We start from the raw sequence: 19,778 nt of genomic DNA, 5'->3' as shown, positions 1-19,778 counted from the left end.
AGCACAGTTATATTTCATTACCATGTCTTCCCTACTACTGCTCAGTTTGATAAAACATGGTTTAAGGACTGAAGGTAAGTGCCAAAATAAAGGAAACACCAACATTAAATGTCTTAATAAGACATTGGGTCACTACGAGCCAGAACAGCTTCAATGCTCCTTGTCATAGATTCTACAAGTGTCTGGAACTCTATTGGAGGGATGCGACCCCATTCTTCAACGAGAAAATCTTGTTGTAATTTGGTGTTTTGTTAGTGGGGATGAAAAACACTGTCTCAGGCGCCGTTCCAGAATCTCCCTTAAGTATTCAGTTGGGTTGAGATCTGGTGACTGAGATGGCCATGACATATGGTTCACATTGTTTTCATGTTCATCAAACCATTCACTGACCACTGGTGCCCTGTGAATGGGGGCATTGCCATCCTATATGGGCATAGCCATGGTAGACAAAATAATGGGCAACTGAGCCTGCCCAGCATTTTTATACATGATCCTAAGCATGATGGGATGTGAATTGCTCAGGAACCACATCTGTGTGGAAGCGCCTGCTTTCAAAATACTTTGTATCCCTCATTTACTCGAGTGTTTCCTTTATTTTGGCAGTTACCTGTATGTTTTAAGTGTAGGGAAATATGAGTATGTTGTGTTTACGTGGAGTTACTGCTCTCTCTCTCACCCACATACACTCAGGTACAGAGTATTGCCCTTTCTTATTGCCAAGCTATTTGAGAGGGCTCTGCTAAAGTCTAGTAGTCATAGGGCAACCTAACATTAATACACCACTGAGAGTATGTTTATGAAGCTCCCTCATATATATATATATATATATATATACACACACACACACACACACACACACACACACACACACACACACACACACACACACACACACACACACACACACACACACACACACACACACACACACACACACACACACACACACACACACACACAGAGAGAGAGTCCCTGTCATTGTGAGAGCAGCTATTTCTGCCATGGTCTCTCAGGCTCAGTGCCTTGAGAATAACATGCTAATCTAGGCTCTGTGCAGTGTGCTCAGCCAGCCACTCTGGTGTAAAAGTCACACAGAATTAAATTGTCCTGCTTTCTCTTTTTGAACACAGCCAGATAGGTCTGGGGAGTGTGGACGGAAAGGGGAATTCTGCTCACCACTGTCAAATTAAAGGGGCCACAGACCCCAATTAGACTGTCAGGCCATTACGTCCTTCTAAATCTAAAATTCCTGAATCTGTCCCTGTATACAGATGGAATATGAGACTTATATGATGACTATCACTCAGAAAACAGGTAACAAAAAGTTGCCTTACAAGTTCCTTGTCAACACCACAGCATACCACCCTGCATACCACTGCTGGCTTGCTTCTGAAGCTAAGCAGTGTTGGTCCTGATCAGTTCCTGGATGGGAGACCAGATGCTGCTGGAAGTGGTGTTAGAGGGCCAGTAGGAGGCACTCTTTCCTCTGGTCTAAAAAAATATCCCAATGGCCCAGGGCAGTGATTGGGGACACTGCCCTGTGTAGGGTGCCATCTTTCGGATGGGATGTTAAACAGGTGTCCTGACTCTCTGAGGTCATTAAAGATCCCATGGCACTTATCGTAAGAGTAGGGGTATTAACCCCGGTGTCCTGGCTAAAGTCCCAATCTGGCCCTCAAACCATCACGGTCACCTAATAATCCCCAGTTTACAATTGGCTCATTCATCCCCCTCCTCTCCCCTGTAACTATTCCCCAAGTCGTTGCTGCAAATGAGAACGTGTTCTCAGTCTACTTACCTGGTAAAATAACGGATAAATAATTATTTATTTTTTAAACTGTGTTTGTGCCAATTATGTTTGATTTATAAAAGACACAGTTAATGCTTATAGCAAATACCTGTCATCAATAGCTATATACTAAGTATGACACACATATACATTGACACACTTTCTCCGTCCTTGCCTTCTGAGCTCGTTCTCTCCATCCCCAGAAACACACTAAAATAGTCCAGTTCAGGGAGATTTCAGAGTACTAGTAATAACAAGCCTGTAAGTTAAGGAGCCTTGTTGCTATGTTGATTTGTTTTTGTATCTAAGTGCAAAGTGGGTCCAAGTATCCCAGAGTGAATCAGAGCTCCCACACTCTGCTTCTTATCCGGACGGGATGGGTAACCTTTCTGAAGTACCCCTGACAGATAACGTGCAGTGTTATCATGTTCTTTCCCCCGTTATCATGACAACCGCTGCTCTCTGGAGCCATGATGTTAGATTTAGAAATCTGGACAGAATCCAAGAGGATTTCTCAAAGGAAAAAATACATGAAACCTGACAGTGAGAGAGTTGCACTTATCCTAAACTTTTTCCTCTTTGGGGACTATAAAGGAAGCCTGACTCTGACATGACACTCAGAGTTTATGAAAGGGGAAAACAATGGCTCACACAAACATTTGTAGTTTTTCTCCATCTTCCTGTTGCAATAGAAGTCCTTCCATTACATAGTGCAGCAGGGAGAACTGACGAAAACATCCAAGGCCAGATGGCTATCTGCCAAAGTTTCCCCGAGCCCTCTACTCTGCCGTTTCCATCGCCAGGCAGGAAACATTGAGCACTCACTTTCCTTGGTTCCACAAAGTTCTGTTGACATCCTGTGATTTATGTTGATTGTGGAAATGTTTGATAATCTTTCTCATTGTTGTTATCAAACACACGTGTGTGTGTGTGTGATAACAACATTACTGTTTTTTATGGTTACAGTGTATTCAGCAAATCTGCTCTGACATAGATAAACCAAGTGGTCGTTCCCCACTCATTTCCATTGATTAAAGAAAGTCATTCTTGATCATCACTGCTACTAGAGTTTACCTTATAAACCTATTAAACCAGATCAGATGCCAGGTTTGTTATTATTTGGTCATATAAATACCCTGAGATGTGCTGGTCAGTGTCTACTCCCCGGGGTGAGTCAGATAGACTGGTGTTATCTGAACCCTGGTTACTAGAGGGGTTATTTCTGGATGGGAAGAGCTCTCTATAGAATTGGACAGGAAGTGTTTTGATACCCCTCAGCTGTCTAAGTGTAGCTCTACCTTTTCATATTGTTTGTAGACAAAAACAATCCATCAGCCTCCCTACTATTTGTCATACGTTCACACAATTAGCACTGTAGTCACTAAGTGCTTTGAATTTGAATGAACTTTAACCTCAGATTTTGTGCTAAATAATTCAGAAGTATGTCATATCCTTTCCTATTTCAAATCATATCTTACCCCACAGTGAACCTTGTTGTTTCTGTTTCAGTGTCTGGACATTCAGAGTATCCTGTATGGCTCTCAGCATAAGAAGACAAGAGCCACGCAGAAGACAGTGGACATGCTGGCCCAGTAAGTCTGCAACCTCAGTAATGACCATCGATACCAACACATTATACATCCAATGCATTTATCAATAGGAACATTGTTGTGAGAGAAAGTAAAATGGTGACTTTAATGTGTTGGCAAAATGATAAAGGGCATTCCCTACACTGTCTGCCCTGTTAAATATATTAAACCCACATTGTCATTTACAGTTGTGTATGTTTTTCCAGGGCGCCCGAGGTTGCTGGGAGACAGAGGGAGGGTAGTTTGAAAACAAGGCCTCCTTTCTGTGCAGTCCTACCTTCTTATAGCAAGGCAGGAGGAAACGCCAACATGTCAGACTCCTAACATGCCATCAGAGCTGAGCTGGATGAATGAGCTTTGGCCCTCTACGAAAGTAAAGCCTCTCCCTTTGTCGCAAGAAGAAATTCAATGAATTGGAAATGAACCAAGAAGACCCCTGGCAATCCTTTCTGTTTTCATTGTGCATTCTCTGAGAAATTAGTGTCAGGCTGTTGGCAGGACAACGCAGACAGAACTCCTCAGAATGAAGGGAAGGTTCTACAGCTCAGGAGAAGAGCTGCAGCGGAGGACTCTGTCCCTTCCCTGTCTCTCTGTGTATACAACGAAGACGTTCAATGTTATGTTTATGTTGTATTAATAAAGACTCAAACTCAGGAAACACACTCAAGTAGTAATTTAATTGTTTTTGCAATATGAAGAGGTGTCCAAACAATGGTTGAAAACTCATTCTCACTAAATTCACCCATCTTTATTAAAAGAAGAATAAAGTAGGCTAATGCATTTAAGCACTTACTTTCAATATGCGAATAACACCAATGAATCATGAGGGTAGCACATCCCCTTTTTAAACATTCAAAATTGAGGCATGAAATGCTCTTTTGCATTGCAATGTGTACTGCACCATTTTTGTGTTTAAACATGGCACATTGGGTAGTTTGGAGGTTTAATTTCACCTACAATGTTGCGTATCAAAAAGGACTGCCTTTTTGATAATGTTCTTAAACACAAAATGAACCTACAGTATAGTATGTAAGTGTTTTGGCCAAACGGGGTGTTTTATAAAAGTCTTTCACGCTATATTCACACACTAAAGAGATGTTTAAGGACTTGTACTGTGAAAGGCAAAACCTTTTTTCTAATGTATCTGGGCACTTAAGTACAACAACAAACCATTGTTTATAGCTGACATCTTTCAACTCTAAAGTGCTCTACTTTAGGTCATTTGCGTTCAGCTTTGTCACAAAACAATTTGTAAAGCAATTATATTGTATTTTCACACTCTTTATGCTCTGTTATAACAAGACCGTGCCAAGTAAGCATAATGTGAAAGATCTGTGTTCGGTGTTTCTGCTCTGGTGCAGAGAAGAACTCTAAAGCAGCTTATTGAGGAAGAAGACGGGGGTTGTGGGATGAAGTCATATTGGAGGTGCTTTAGTTTTTCCACACGCACGCAGACACACACCACACACACACAGGCAGTGCTACTAAGCTGGTGCGCTGGTCCTAAAATAGCCACGGTGGTACACACACTAACTCACCTCTGAGCCAAGGTGAATTCTGACACTGGTCACCAACACAACATGGCTCATGCCGAGGCAATTCATATGTACTGTGGTTTACTGAAATTAGATATACAGGTGTCTTCTCAGACACTAACCATCTGCTTACCTCCTCATTCTCTCTAGCTCTCTGTCTCTTCATTCCTCAAGTTATTTCCACCTAGTTTAAAGCCTCTGTCTGTCTTGCTACCACTGCCTCTACAAGCAGAGAAAAACAACTCTCTTTGGAATTCAAGATGGCCGGATTACTTCTCGCCGATCTAAAGCCATTTACAGATTAAAAGATCATGGTGAGGGAACCGGAAGGATAAACTATAAAATTATTTCGAGGGACAATTATTTTAAACGTATAAGTAATGTCAAACATGCAAAGTGGTGATCAGAATCACTCGATAACACCCCATTTGATTTGACAAATTGCAGTTAAAAAAATGTCTATTTCCAATTCAAATGATTCATAGAGGGTAGATTTCATTTGACAAGACATGATACACTTACTTTTATGCCCTATCATAAACACATTCCAATATATCCATCATAAGCACTGTATTGGATGATTCCACTTATTAACCACAGGAAGTCCCTCAGCAACAAACCACTAGCTTTAAATGTGGTTCCAAATATCATGGCATTACAGGAAACAATACGAATATGTTTTCTTCTAGCTACATACATGTTGAACCTGTTTTAACACTGCAATCTTAATCATAACAATGAAGGATATACATGTATATTAGCATCATTCCATATTTGGTTAAAGTATCTCAGGCAAAAGAGAAGAGAGGCCTAAGCAGTGTAGTACAAGTTAGTACACATATATACACTCCCTACATATTTATTTGAATATTTTATTTTTATTTTATTTGGCTCTAAACTTCAGCATTTTGGATTTGAGATCAAATGTTTTAAAGGAGGCGACAGTAAAGAATGTCACCTTTTATTTGTGGGTATTTTCATACATATTTGTTTTGCCATTTAGAAATGAATGAGTGAGAAAGTTAGAGGCATAAACATCATACCCCCATCAAAAAAGCATGTTTCACAATTCACGATTCATTCATGATTATCCAACATCCTGGTCGCATCCACATTCATGTAGAAGTGTTCAGAAACATATTGTATTCTTATTTACAATAAAAGTGACAAAACATTATTTACCATCAATTTCTATTGGGCACAACATATAATCCGAAAAACAAACTGTAAATGCATCCAATAAGTTTGTAGAGTCACAAGCTTGATGTAGTCATTGCGTGCTAGGAAAATGAGACCAACTCCTGAACGTTTGAATTCATTTAATACACTATAAGTGCATTTGTCCAATTACTTATGACACCTTCAAATGGGGGGACTATATAAATGAAGTGCATTAATTTATAAATGGTAAAACAGATATGTCAACTAAAATGTTATACAGGTAAAATAAAATAATAATAAAATACAACAGGTGTAGTAGACCTTGCAGTGAAATGCTTATTCACAATGTATGAAAATACCCTCAAATAACAGTGATATTCTGTACTGTCGCCTCATATAAAACATTTGATCTCAAATTCAAAATGCTGGAGTATAGAGCCACATTAATGTTTTAGCTTCACTGTATAAATAAATAAATAGAGGAGTGTATCTAGCAGGAAATGAATATAACATATTCTCAAAGGGAAGCAGAGAGCAGTGTGAAAATGGGTAACCAATGCTATTTCACTTTTTTATATACAGGCAGGGCTATAATTTGTATTCTTACCATGATTGTAGGCATCGCAATTTATGAATCGCCACTAATGACGTCGCCTCACTGTTGATTGCAACTGATTGACTGGTGTGCGGCTTAATATGGGGAGTAATGTAATAAAATGATCTAATTTTAATCAGATCTCATCTTCATTAGATTCAAGATAGACTGTGGCAACTCTTTTCTCATGAGTGACCTTCAGTGGGGGATCCTGTCCTTGGCCGTTATTCACATCCATCTGGAAGGAAAAGGACTTCTCTGATGGCCCCAGCTTGATGTGCTTCTCAGTGACTTCAGTCGTGGACTCTCCTCCCTGTCCCTCACTGCTAGTCACCCAGCCCATCTCATTTGTGACCAGGGTGAATCCTCCCTCTGCTCCAAGGCCGGAGTTGGAGGAGCGTAGAGCCGCCATGATCTGCTCCTCAGATACATCATGCCCCTGCTCCTCCAGCAGCCCAGAGTCCTCCAGGGTTGTTGAGCTCTTGAGCTCTGCCACGATAGTCGTGGTTCCGTTATCGGAGGACTGGTGTACTTTCTTGATGTCCACAGATATGTTCTGAGGACCATCACTGCCGCCTCTTGTGAAGAGCGCCAACTCTTCTTTCAGGCTCCCTGACACTGTTCCTTGGAGCTGCTCTAAGGCTCCCCTCAGCTGCTCTTTGGGGTCCAGAGTTTCCTCTCTCAGGTATCCAAGCATCGACTCCTGTACTGTGGGGGAGACATGGATGGTCTCCTCTTCAATAATGCACTCAGGGAAACTCTCTCGCGCCAAGGAGTGGTCACCCTTTATGTACAGACTGTCTGATGCAGGTCTGCAACTATCGCTTTCCTCAACAAACATTCTGTTTCTTGAGAGTCCCCCATCCTTGTAGTACCTTTCATCTGAAAGGTCGTCCACCACTCCGTAATGTCCATATGATGCAATACCACCACCCTCCTCAGGCTCTTCAGGTGTAGAGACAAAATACTCTTGAGACTCTTGGTCGTGGCTGTAGTATGGAGATTCACTATCTCTGAAGTCTTCCTGGACCTTCACAGATCCACCATTCCTGCCATAGTTTTCATCTGTCATGGAGGTTTTCATTACTTCAGCACCACTCTCAAGGTATTTGGTGCCGTGGGGGTCATTCTCTAGTTCTTCAATCTGGAAGAACATTGAAGAGGGCTGGGAGAACTTGGGTGTGGACTTCTCCTCAAACTCGTACTCCTCGTCACTGTATCCCTCCACTGGTTCCTCAATGATCTCCACATTGACAGACTTGTTTTCCATGTCCTCTCCTCCATGCAGCCCAAGGCTGAGAAGGTTCTGAATCATGTTTCCTGTTTCACTGCCCTTGATATCCTCCAGTGACACGTGTTTCACTCCCTTGCTGATCAGTTGTTCCAGTGCAGAGTCCTCTGACATATCCAGCTCCTCCTGCACCTTGGACTCCAGGATAATCTGTGTCTTTGTTGACCCGTCCTCCTGCTCAGTTTTCTCCACATGGTAAGTGATTTTGGAGTCTGGAGATGAGCTGCAGACCATTCGATCAAAACCAGCAGGTTTCATGACCTTATCAATAAGTTCTTCCATAGACACAGAGTCTAAGACCATCTCATCACTTGTTGTGGTGCCTGCAACGTTGCCCTCTTTGGCATGCATCTTGACATTCTGAAGATGAAATACATCGCCTCTCACCTCTCTTTCAACTTGCCTCTCTCCTTTCTTTTTGCTGTTCTCCTCCGTGTTTCTGCTCAGACTCATCATTGGTGGTGACACTATTCTCACTGATTTGATGTCAGCAGTGGGTGAGGCAATGGGACTGGACTTGTTTGCTGTGCCTCGAGAATGGCCTCGAGAATCCTTAGCTGAGTGTTGTGACACCTCTTTGATTCTCACACTCCTCTCCTCCACAACTTTTTTCTGAGCATCTACATTCTTCTTGTCGGTACTCTGGGCCACAGGTTTAATAGTAGAGGATGAAGAGCTGGAGGATGCAGACTGGGATTTAGTGAACGAGACCATGTCCCTTCTGGCTGCAGGACTCTGATTCCTATTGTAGCTGCTGCCTGTGACTGAGATAGGTATGACCCTGGAAGGACTGGTGCGACCATACTGAGATGGAACAGGTGATTTTCTCAAGCTTGAGGTTGGTTCCATGTATCTCACATCCAGATGCTTCCTTACATCCTGTCTGGCTGAGGTGGAAACTCTTGGTTTGTAGTGTTGTGGAGGCCTCATCTTAATATCTGAGGTAGAGAGTTAAGGACCAAATTAATATGATTATAAATCCTTTATATAAATACATTGGGAAATGTTTATCACTGCATATATATACACTGAGTGTACAAAACATTAACACCTGCTCTTTCCATGACATATAATGATCAGGTGAATCCAGATGAAACCTATGATCCCTTATTGATGTCACCTGTTAAATCCACTTCAATCAGTGTAGATGAAGGGGAAGAGACAGGTTAAAGAAGGATTTTTAAGCCTTGAACATTTGAGACATGGATTGTGTATGTGTAACATTCAGAGAGTTAATGGGCGAAACAAAATATTTTAGTTCCTTTTGAATGGGTTATGGTAAGAACTGCAACGCTGCTGGGTTTTTCACACTCAACAGTTTCCTGTGTGTATCAAGAATGGTCCACCACCCAAAGGACCTCCAGCCAACTTGGTACAACCTTGGGATGCATTGTAGTCAACATGGGCCAGCATCCCTGTGGAATGCTTTCGACACCTTATAGAGGTCAGCAACGGGTGTGGCTGAAATAGCCAAATCCACTAAATTGAATTGATGTCCACATACTATATAGTATATATACAGTACCTGTCAAAAGTTTGGACACACCTATTTCAAGGGTTTTCTTTATTTTTACTATTTTCTATATTGTAGAATAATAGTGAAGACATCAAACCTATGAAATAGCTCATATGGGATCATGCAGTAACCAAAAAATGTGTTAAACAAATCAAAATATATTTTATATTTGAGATTCTTCAAAGTAGCCACCCTTTGCCTTGATGACAGCTTTCTTTATACACTCTTGGCTTTCTCTCAACCAGCTTCATGAGGTAGTCACCTGGAATGCATTTGAATTAACAAGTATGCCTTGTTAAAAGTTCATTTGTGGTATTTCTTTCCTTTTTAATGCGTTTCAGCAAATCAGTTGTGTTGTGACAAGGTAGGGTTGGTATACAGAAGACAGCCCTACTTGGTAAATGACCAAGTCCATATTATGGAAATAACAGCTCAAATAAGCAAAGAGAAATGACAGTCCATCATTACAATAAAACATGAAGGTCAGTCAATACGGAAAATTTCTAAAACTGTGAAAGTTTCTTCAAGTGCAGTCGCAAAAACCATCAAGCGCTATGATGAACTGACTCACATGAGGAACGCCACAGGAAAGGAAGACCCAGAGTTACCTCTGCTGCAGAGGATAAGTACATTAGAGTTACCAGCCTCAGAAATTGCAGCCCAAATAAATGCTTCACAGAGTTCAAGTAACAGACATCTCAACATCAACTGTTCAGAGGAGACTACGTGAATCAGGCCTTCATGGTCGAATTGCTGCAAAGAAACCACTACTAAAGGACACCAATAGGAAGAAGAGACTTGCTTGGGCCAAGAAACACGGGGAATGGACATTAGACTTGTGAAAATCTGACCTTTGGTCTGATGAGTCCAAATGTTTGATTTTTGGTTCCAACCTGTTCTTGCCATAATATGGACTTGATCGTTTACCAAATAGGGATATCTTCTGTATACCACCCCTACCTTGTCACAACCCAACTGATTGGATCAAACGCATTAAGAAGGAAAGAAATACCACAGATTTACTAGGCATACTTGTTGATTGAAATGCATATCAGGTGACTACCTCATGAAGCTAGTTGAGAGAAAGCCAAGAGTGTTCAAGGCATCATCAAGGCAAAGGGTGGCTACTTTGAAGAATCTAAAATCAAATATAATTTGATTTGTTTAACACTTTTTTTGTTACTACATAATTCCATATGTATTATTTCATAGTTTGATATCTCCACTATTATTCTACAATGTAGAAGATAGTAAAAATAAAGAAAAACCCTTGAATGAGTAGGTGTGTCCAAACTTTTAACTGGTACTGTATGTGTGTGTGTGTCCAAACTTTTAACTGGTACTGTGTGTGTGTGTGTATATATATATATATATATATATATATATATATATATATATATATATATATATATATATATATACTGAACAAAAATATAAACGCAACATGCAATAATTTTACTGACTTTACTGAGTTATAGTTCACATAAAGAAATCAGTCAATTGAAATAAATAAATTAGGCCCTAATCTATGGATATCACATGACTGGGCAGGGGCACAGCCATGGGTGGGCCTGGGAGGGCATAGGCCCACCCACAGGGTATTTGGAAAGTATTCAGACCCCTTAAATTTTTTACGTAACAGCCTTATTCTAAAATAGATTAAATTGTTTTTTTCCCCTCATCTGTCTACACACAATACCCCATAATGACAAATCAAAAACTTTTTTTATTTTTTTATTAGCTTCTACACCTGCATTGCTTGCTGGTTGGGGTTTTAGGCTGGGTTTCTGTACAGCACTTTGAGATATCAGCTGATGTACGAAGGGCTATATAAATACATTTGATTTGATTTGATTTATAAAAAATAACAAACTGAAATATCACATTAACATCAGTATTCAGACTTTGTTGAAGCACCTTTGGCAGTGATTACAGCCTTGAGTCTTCTTTGGTATGACACTACAAGCTTGGCACACCTGTATTTGGGGAGATTCTCCCATTCTTCTCTGCAGATCCTCTCAAGTTCTGTCAGGTTGGATGGGGAGTGTAGCTATTTTGCACAGCTATTTTTAAGTCTCTCCAGGGATGTTCCATCGGGTTCAAGTCTGGGGCCTCATTTATAAAACAGACTTACGATCAATTTTGATCTTAAGTATGACTTTCGCAGAAAACGATAAGTAGTATAAGTAGTTATTTATAAAACCTTAATTTGACCTGGAAATTATGTTATCTCTATGCAAAGTCTAGACTTGATGTAAGTGATTTTCCTACTACTTATGCACGGCTATTATTATTTCCCCTTGCAGTTTAAGGTCAGACCATTTCTTGTTCACATCAGCCACAGTTCTGTCTTGCTGTCCCACCTCGTTAACGGCAGTGGCGACACACTCCCAAGCTACCTGCTTGGTTTTGTTTGTCAACCCACTATTTAGTACACCGAATAATACGTGTTGCCTGTCTTCAATCTCCTCTACCATCGCCGTGATCTCGACTTCCAAAAAGTTTGCTTTTCTCTTTTGGTCCATGGCTATTCCTGACTAAACCCTCATTTGTCCTAGCATTCTATGAGGGGAAATCGCTGATTGTAAGGCATTTTCAGGTGCTGTCAATTTTAAGTTAATTTGAGATTCATAGATCACAGTAAGTTACAAATGGGCTTCTTAGAACCTGTGTAAGCAAGGTTTTTTATGCTCAGTATCTTTTATGAATCAAACGTAAGCACACCGTCGGAAATTATCTTATGACTAAGTTCAAGTATAAATCTAAGAACATTTTTATAAATGAGGCCTCTGGACTTTGGCTGGGCCACTCAAGGACATTCAGAGACTTGTCCCAACGCCACTCCTGCTTTGTAATGGCTGTGTGCTTCGGGTCATTGTCCTGTTGGAAGGTGAACCTTCGCCCCTGTCTGAGGTCCTGAGCACTTTGGAGCAGGATCTCTCTGTACTTTACTCCGTTCATCTTTCCCTCGATTCTGACTAGTCTCCCAGTCCCTGCCGCTGAAAAACATCCCCATAGCATGATGCTGCCACCACCATGCTTTACTGTAGGGATTGTGCCAGGTTTGAGGTTTCCTCCAGACATGATGCTTGGCATTCACGCCAAAAGAGTTCAGAGAAGAGAATGTTGAAGAGAATGTTGTTTCTCATGGTCTGAGAGTCCTTTAGGTATCTTTTGGAAGCGGGCTGTCATGTGCTTTTTACTGAGGAGTGGCTTCCATCTGGCCACTCTACCATAAAGGTCTGATTGGTGAAGTGCTGCAGAGAGGGTTGTCCTTCTGGAAGGTTCTCCCATTTCCACAGAGGAACTCTGGAGCTCTGTCAGAGTGACCATCAGGTTCTTGGTCACCTCCCTGACCAAGGTCCTTCTCCCCCGATTGCTCAGTTTGGCCGAGCGGCCAAGCTGTAGGAAGAGTCTTGGTGGTTCTAAACTTCTTCCATTTAAGAATGATGGAGGCCACTGTGTCCTTGGGACCTTCAATACTGCAGAAATGTTTGGGTACCCTTCCCAGATCTGTGCTTGGACACAATCCTGTCTCTGAGCACGAAGGACAATTCCTTCAACCTGGTTTTGTTTTTGCTCGGACATGTACTGTCAACTGTGGGACCTTATACAGACAGGTGTGTGCCTTTCCAAATAATGTCCAATCAATTGAATTTACCACAGGTGGACACCAATTAAGTTGTAGAAACATGATCAATGGAAACAGGATGCACCTGAGCTCAATTTCGAGTCTCATATCAAAGGTTCTGAATACTAATGTCAATTACATATGTCTGTTTTTTTTTTATTCATTACATTTGCAAACCTTTCTAAAAATCTATTTTTCGCTTTGTCATTATGGGGAAATTATGAGGAAAATGTTTTATTTAATCAATTTTAGAATAACGCTGTAACAAAACAAAATGTGGAAAAAGTCAAGGGGTCTGAATACTTTCCAAATGCACTGTATATATAGTTAGGGTAATTGAGTAAAATAAAATATTGCTACCAATAGGATGTCACCTACTGAAACATTTGAAACATGTATATTTACTCTCAAGTGTATAGTAACACAAATTTCCCAGCCAAAAGCGTGACTTATTTGAAAGTAATGTACAATACCTAGGACTCTTTCTCTTGACTGCAGATGTTGCTGATGCTCTCCTTCAATAAGTGCCCTATAGAAAAACAAAAGGGCATTAAAACCAAGGATAAATACATGGTAATGATATGATTGGATTTGCATTCTTAGAGCAATATTGCTTCTTCAAAATGAAGCACCGATTTGTTTTCATTACTTTACAATCGCCTCACAGGAGAATGATGATCACCCTGCTCTGCAATCTCATACCTCAAATCAAACACAGAGGTAAGCTACCAGATGATGAACACAACCTATGGACCTGGCCAAATACAGAAAAGAGCAGGTCAACAACAACACTTTACTACAACAGACCAAAAGACATTAACAACAAAGACACTATACCAGTAATGTTGACCAGTTCACACGCCTCGGCAAAGCATTGGCTCCACAAAACAAGTTTTGGAAAACAAAATCTACCATAGGATACTTTTCTGAAGCTATAACCCCTCTGAAAGTCCATGGTGTGCCTCACAAAAGGCTACCGTAAAAATAACAGCTACAATGCACCGCTGTCTACTCTCTACTATAGATCCTAATGTGTTAATCGGCACGTACACTAACATACATACCAGCTTTCCCACTACCTCTCCAAGGAAGACATTTCATTTCATGCAAATATTGTAAACAAAGTGCAGATGTGTCACCCTAAGTAGGCCTACTACAAGAGAGCTCAATTCAGAGTCTCGGGAGACCAGGGAATTGTCTGTAAAAATAGCCTTGAAATAGGCCCCAGACCAGGAGAAATGAAAAGAGACTCTGGAACATACCCGAAAAGAGACCAGTGTCCGTAATACATTTCTGAAAGAACTCTGGACAATGGGTAAAAAACAATAACATTAAATGTCATTGCTTTATATAAATAACCATGTGCATCGATCATAGTTATTCTGTCGGACTAAAGTAGTCTCTGTTATGATAATGTTGAAGTGTTCTTGAAGTGATCCACTGTGACCAATGGGAATTGTAGTGACATAGTAATAGTCTGGCATTGTCAATACAGGGCTCAACAGGTTGACATCTCACAAGTAATAACCACTTTTGAACACTTTTTTCTAACAGAGATATGAAAAGCATATATTTCCTGTTCACCGAAAACCAAACTATAACAAATAAGCCAAAATATCCCTACAGATATCACAATGTTTTTGATTTATTGTACCTTTATTTAACTAGGCAAGTCAGTTAAGGGTAGCCTAGTGGTTAGAGTGTTGGACCAGTAACCGAAAGGTTGCAAGTTCATATCCCCGAGCTGACAAGATACAAATCTGTCGTTCTGCCCCTGAACAGGCAGTTAACCCACTGGCCGTCATTGAAAATAAGATTAACTGACTTGCCTAGTTAAATAAAGAAAAAATAAGAACAAATTCATATTTTCAGTGACAGCCTAGGTACAGTGGGTTAACTGCCTTGTCAGCTCGGGGGTTTGAACTTGCAACCTTCCAGTTACTAGTCCAACACTCTAACCACTAGGCTACCCTGCTGCCCCAATGTGGATAGCATCAGGAGTTAATATAAGTAAAGGCTGTGTGCAGGAATGCTAAGTGCCCCTGCCAAATGGGAGGGCAGCAGAGCATTTGCTTTGCAGCTACAGTGAAGGGTGAAATCACTATAAATACATTCCAAGACCAACAACACTGCAGCATTGAAGGATATGTGTTGGACCTAACATGACAGAACTAGCATCAACAGGCAAAACAGTTGTATTATTATACATAAGGCTGCTTTGCAATTCCATGGTACTATTAAATTGCGATATTAAACATATTGTTTTTACACAAGCACTGTCATCTGACAGTTGATTAAAAACCACAATGTTGTATTCCTCAGAATCAGCATTGTCAGCCAGCTCCTCTGATTTCCCAAGATAGTAAAAAGGGTCTCTCCACAGGTCCTAACCCATGAGGCAGAATAAATGTCACAGTAAATATTTAACCATGCTTGGATCACATGGGAAGTAAGGCTACTATGGGTTGCATTACAGTCATTTCTACTACAAGTCTCCATAGTGGTCTCTATTGAACTCAGAAAGGCCTAACCAGAACATAAGAAGACCTACCTGTAGTAAGCCACCTCCATGCCCAGATCCATCTTGACCTGCAGGAGCTCCTGGTGGTCTCTGACCCTTTCTGCCATGGTGTTGGCCAACATTTCCCGCTCCCTCTCCAATTCATCAATAATCACCTGCAAAGAGACCATGGAACAGAATTGTGAACCTGTACATTCCCTTCAATCCTGTTCTAACATACTTCTATGAGACTATTATAGGGATGGTCTACATTTCTTTTGTTCATTGCAATATTAGGTAGAGGGAATTAAGATAAGAGATGGTGCCCTGAGTATGAATATAAAGACATCTTTCAGGTCACAAATGACTGTCCAAGTTTGTCCCTCTACAGTACCTATATGGTCATGCATTGAACTACTTGTCAGTTTCAATAGTACTTGGTTCACCATCTGACCCTCCTTGTTTATTTCTAAGTAGGTAACCGATTCAATTGTATTGAGCGTGTTAGGGTGAACTTTAGCAGTGCTGTTGTGTTGTGCACCTGTTTCAAGGCCCTTGAGACACCTTCCCTAGAGAGAGCAATAGTAATGCCGTCTTTTTGTATGCACTAACGGGGGCTAACTTCGCCATGGCTTGTTGGCCGAAGCCTATGGGGAAATGAATGGATTTTTTGTAGTTTTTTGGGATAAATGATGAAAAATAAGGTCTGTGGTAAACACAGGCTTAAGAGATCTAAAACACATTGCACCAAATGTAGATCTAGCGTTTGTTCAGCGTGCTGTGTTTTAGGGACCACCCGCTGTAGACATCTGACTGACGCCATTTTGTCACACAATTCTACATGTAAAATTGGTGTGCACACGGTTCGCAAATTAGGTTCAGGGGTGCTTAGTACTCTTGGCCAGCAAACGGTGTTGGTGTATCTGAGCCTTATATGTTTTGTTCTAGTAGATCATCTTCATCAGCTAATGTCACTTTTTGTGAATTTTGAAGCATTTATGTAATCACAACTAGCACATAAATGATTCATAAGTCCTAAATGTCGTGTTAACTGATGCGCGCGAGCGAGGTTTGCAAAATAAATGTACACACGTACCAACGAGTGTCTGTGACGCAAGGTGCTAAAATAGAACTTGGTTCTATTTGTGATGCTTAACACGCTACAAGTCCTTCCTCTCCCATCTCCTCATTGGTTTTTAGGAGCATTTACCCACGTGGGTGATTGAAGGATGAACTGAGGTCCACACTCCAGTCCAGTTGGTGGTGGTAATGCACCTTAAAAATGGTTGCCGACCGCCATATAAAGTCCAAAGAAGAAGAAGAAGCCTGAAGGAGGAGAGACTACTAGAAACTAACTTGGTTTACCCTTTTATCTGTTGATTAATTGTTGGAGTAGAGGACCTTGTGCATTTCAGGTAAAATAACAACCAAATGTTTATATTCCAGGACGAATTAGCTAGCAACAGCAAGCTAACTAGCTAAATTGCCATAAATTTTGGCTTTTCAACCTGTCCCAAAATTAATATAGTTGGTTTAGAGTTTGTTTTGATATTTCAACCTGCGTGTCCTTATCGCGTCTGGTGTGGGTGGACAAAATCAACATGAACGAGCGCGAGTGGTGTGGTCAGCATGTAAGCCTGTGTTAACCTCAAACCTTATTTTTGGCTTTTATCCCAAAACTTAATTATTTTCCTATTAATTTCCCCCATAGCAATGGCTGAATGAACCAGATATAACTAATTTCTGTTTTTTAGAACAACAAGCTGGTGAGCTCTAGTTCACTGTTACCTCTCATTTAAAGGAGAAGGAGGATGGACTGGATGAATCATGGGTGATCCCTCTAACAGATCAGACGAATTAGTCAGCTCAACAACTGTCCCTTTAAGTCTAGTCTGACACTCACTGTCCTAGAGTGAAATATGGCATCCCATTGGATGAGTGTCAGGGTCAATTTACAATTAATTTCTTGGGATTGCAACATAATTTTTAACAATTAGACATAACTTGAGAGTTTTACGACAATATCATGCAAATGTGCATGGGAGAAAAATGATTGAACTGCTTGGTATAGCTCTATCATTAGTAGGCCACTAAGGATTAGTCTCTGCATCAGCTAATTGGTTTAAGTGGCTGATGCAATCCTTTTAGTCTGTCCTGAAACACTGCACTGGTGCAGAATGCATTTTTCTCTGTGGTTATGAATGGAGTTTTGGGCAGTCCTTTTAACGGCATGGGCTATAAATCAAAGCTCCTGAGATTATTTTCTAGATTTATTTGCTTCAAAACCAGCGACTGTGTGTTGATATCATCTATAAAAGTGTGATCCCAGTGGATGAATGAAGGCAGTGGGTGTGAAACAACAGAATGGCACTCCCCACTGTGGTCCAAACAGGCCTGTCAGGGAACATGCACTGAATGATAGTTTATATGCAGTAGTTGTGCACATTTAGAATCACAAAGTAGTACCATGACCCTTCAAGTTGGATAGTGATACTTCTGAACCACAAGGAGGTGTGGCTCATGTATCAATTCCACAGCTCCTGCAGTAACCTTTGCCCCTCTTTTTAATTCATGTGGGCCAATATGATTGGTGATTGAGGTGCACGAGCACCTGAGCAAGAGTGGCCCCTGCTGTTTCACTAAATTAATCAAGTATGAATATTTTGTGTAGTTTAAACATAACTTTGAAAACATACAGCATACTGTGAACATTATCCGTGAAGACATAGCTGATCAATTAGTCCAGTCATTTTCATTTAGATTTTTTTATTTTAATTTTGACATTACCAAACACTATAATTTATATAAAGACCCATCTGTCATCATAATAATTATGCATAATGATATAAAATATGATAATGAGCTATTAAAAAACACATTGTGGATGTTGGGGTAGCTGCTCTTTCTCGTCAGATCGTGGGTGTGGCACCGAGAGAAGGAGGTGGTCAGCTCTCATGGAAAGGCTGGGCAATCTGTGCGCAGCACCCATCACGGTGAAGAAATACATTTTATGATCCATAAACAGATCCAAAAATAACACACGTATTGCATTTAAAAAAAAACTATTCTAAAAAAACAGCATGACCGACAGAGAGTGATGTCTAAAGTAAACCCAATTTTCTCACCTGATACTTGGTGATGTCCCCATGGAAGTTCTCCTGCATGTCTATGAGCTGTTCCTCCAGGTGTATTTGAATCTGACCTTGCGTGTCAGCTTCTTTGCGTAATTTGTCAAACTCTGCGGCATAATGTATCTTTTCCCTTTGGAGATCATGCAGCCTCATCTGGTCGGCTTTGATCGAGTCCTCCATTTCTTCGACCTTCCTTCGATACATTTCGAAAGTGTCCATCCATCCATCGGCCAGGCTGAGGGCGTACTGTTGCATATCTTCCATCGAGACTCCCGGAGGGCCATGATACATTTTCGTAACATTAGGTCGTGAATGGACCTGGTTCTGAAGCTTGGTCATTTCTTGTCTGTGCGCATCCTCAATAAATCTGCACTCGTTCTCAAGCTGGAACAGACGTTCCTCAAGTGCACCATTAGTCTGTTGAGCTTTTTGAAGCTGCTTTTCGCAACCTTTCATCTCTCCATCAATGTCTTTGCATACCACCTGCTCCTCACCACACATAGACTGTAACATCTGAAACTCTTGCCATAACTTCTCTCGTTCCATCTCGGCTCGGGACTTATCGAAGGATAGTTGCCCCACCGTTCTCCTCAGGTCCCGCATTTCGGCCATACATTTGTTGTCCCATTCCACCGTTTTATCTTGTCTTCTCTTGTTTATTTCAGTTATCAGGATTGCATTTTCATGCTCCAACTGCTTCGTTCTTGACAGATACTGGCCCAGTCTGTTGTTGAGCTCCTGTAATTGATGTTTTTCGGCATCGAAGCTCCTGAATTGTAACATTTTGTCATTTACAAATTGTACACCTTTGCTTCTTTATATTTCTATACAGGGGAAATGTTGTACTGGTCTTATTTGCAAGTGCGTTTGTGAGCAGAGCTGTGATGCAACTATGTGATGAGGGCTTGACTTGTCAAGTGCAGAAGGTGGGCGGGGGCTTAATTATGTGTTCTAACGTCCCGTTATCCTGGCAGATGTTAGTTGGTTAGAAATCTCCTTAGCTTTCACAATGGTGGGCTACAGCGCTCCCAAGTGGAGAT

The 19,778-nt window shown here is 40.9% G+C and overlaps 2 protein-coding genes across 5 annotated transcripts in view; one reads left to right on the top strand and one right to left on the bottom strand.

Annotated features, from left to right (window-relative positions):
* The window catches only part of ttc23 (tetratricopeptide repeat domain 23), a 24,845-nt gene extending 20,805 nt beyond the window's left edge, over window positions 1-4,040 (top strand). For all 4 annotated transcript variants that reach the window (XM_052465751.1, XM_035791050.2, XM_035791051.2 and 1 more), the window contains exons 10-11: window positions 3,299-3,381; window positions 3,585-4,040. In XM_052465751.1, the coding sequence (XP_052321711.1) occupies window positions 3,299-3,381; window positions 3,585-3,702 (201 nt within the window). In that variant the 3' untranslated portion in view covers window positions 3,703-4,040. The remainder of the gene's footprint in view (window positions 1-3,298; window positions 3,382-3,584) is intronic.
* synm (synemin, intermediate filament protein) lies at window positions 4,037-19,642 on the bottom strand. The gene is made up of 4 exons (XM_035791049.1): window positions 18,733-19,642; window positions 15,659-15,783; window positions 13,581-13,636; window positions 4,037-8,898 (listed from the first exon to the last, which is right to left on the bottom strand). Exons 1-4 carry the CDS (start codon window positions 19,519-19,521, stop codon window positions 6,806-6,808), a joined length of 3,063 nt encoding a protein of 1,020 aa, XP_035646942.1. The 5' UTR covers window positions 19,522-19,642; the 3' UTR covers window positions 4,037-6,805.
* Window positions 19,643-19,778: the final 136 nt, after the last annotated feature.

The sequence above is a fragment of the Oncorhynchus keta genome, chromosome 17 (genome assembly GCF_023373465.1).
Source record: "Oncorhynchus keta strain PuntledgeMale-10-30-2019 chromosome 17, Oket_V2, whole genome shotgun sequence".
NCBI classification, from domain to species: domain Eukaryota; kingdom Metazoa; phylum Chordata; class Actinopteri; order Salmoniformes; family Salmonidae; genus Oncorhynchus; species Oncorhynchus keta.
The sequence above is the reverse complement of the archived record's forward strand: the minus strand, read 5'-3'. Positions and strand labels throughout refer to the sequence as shown.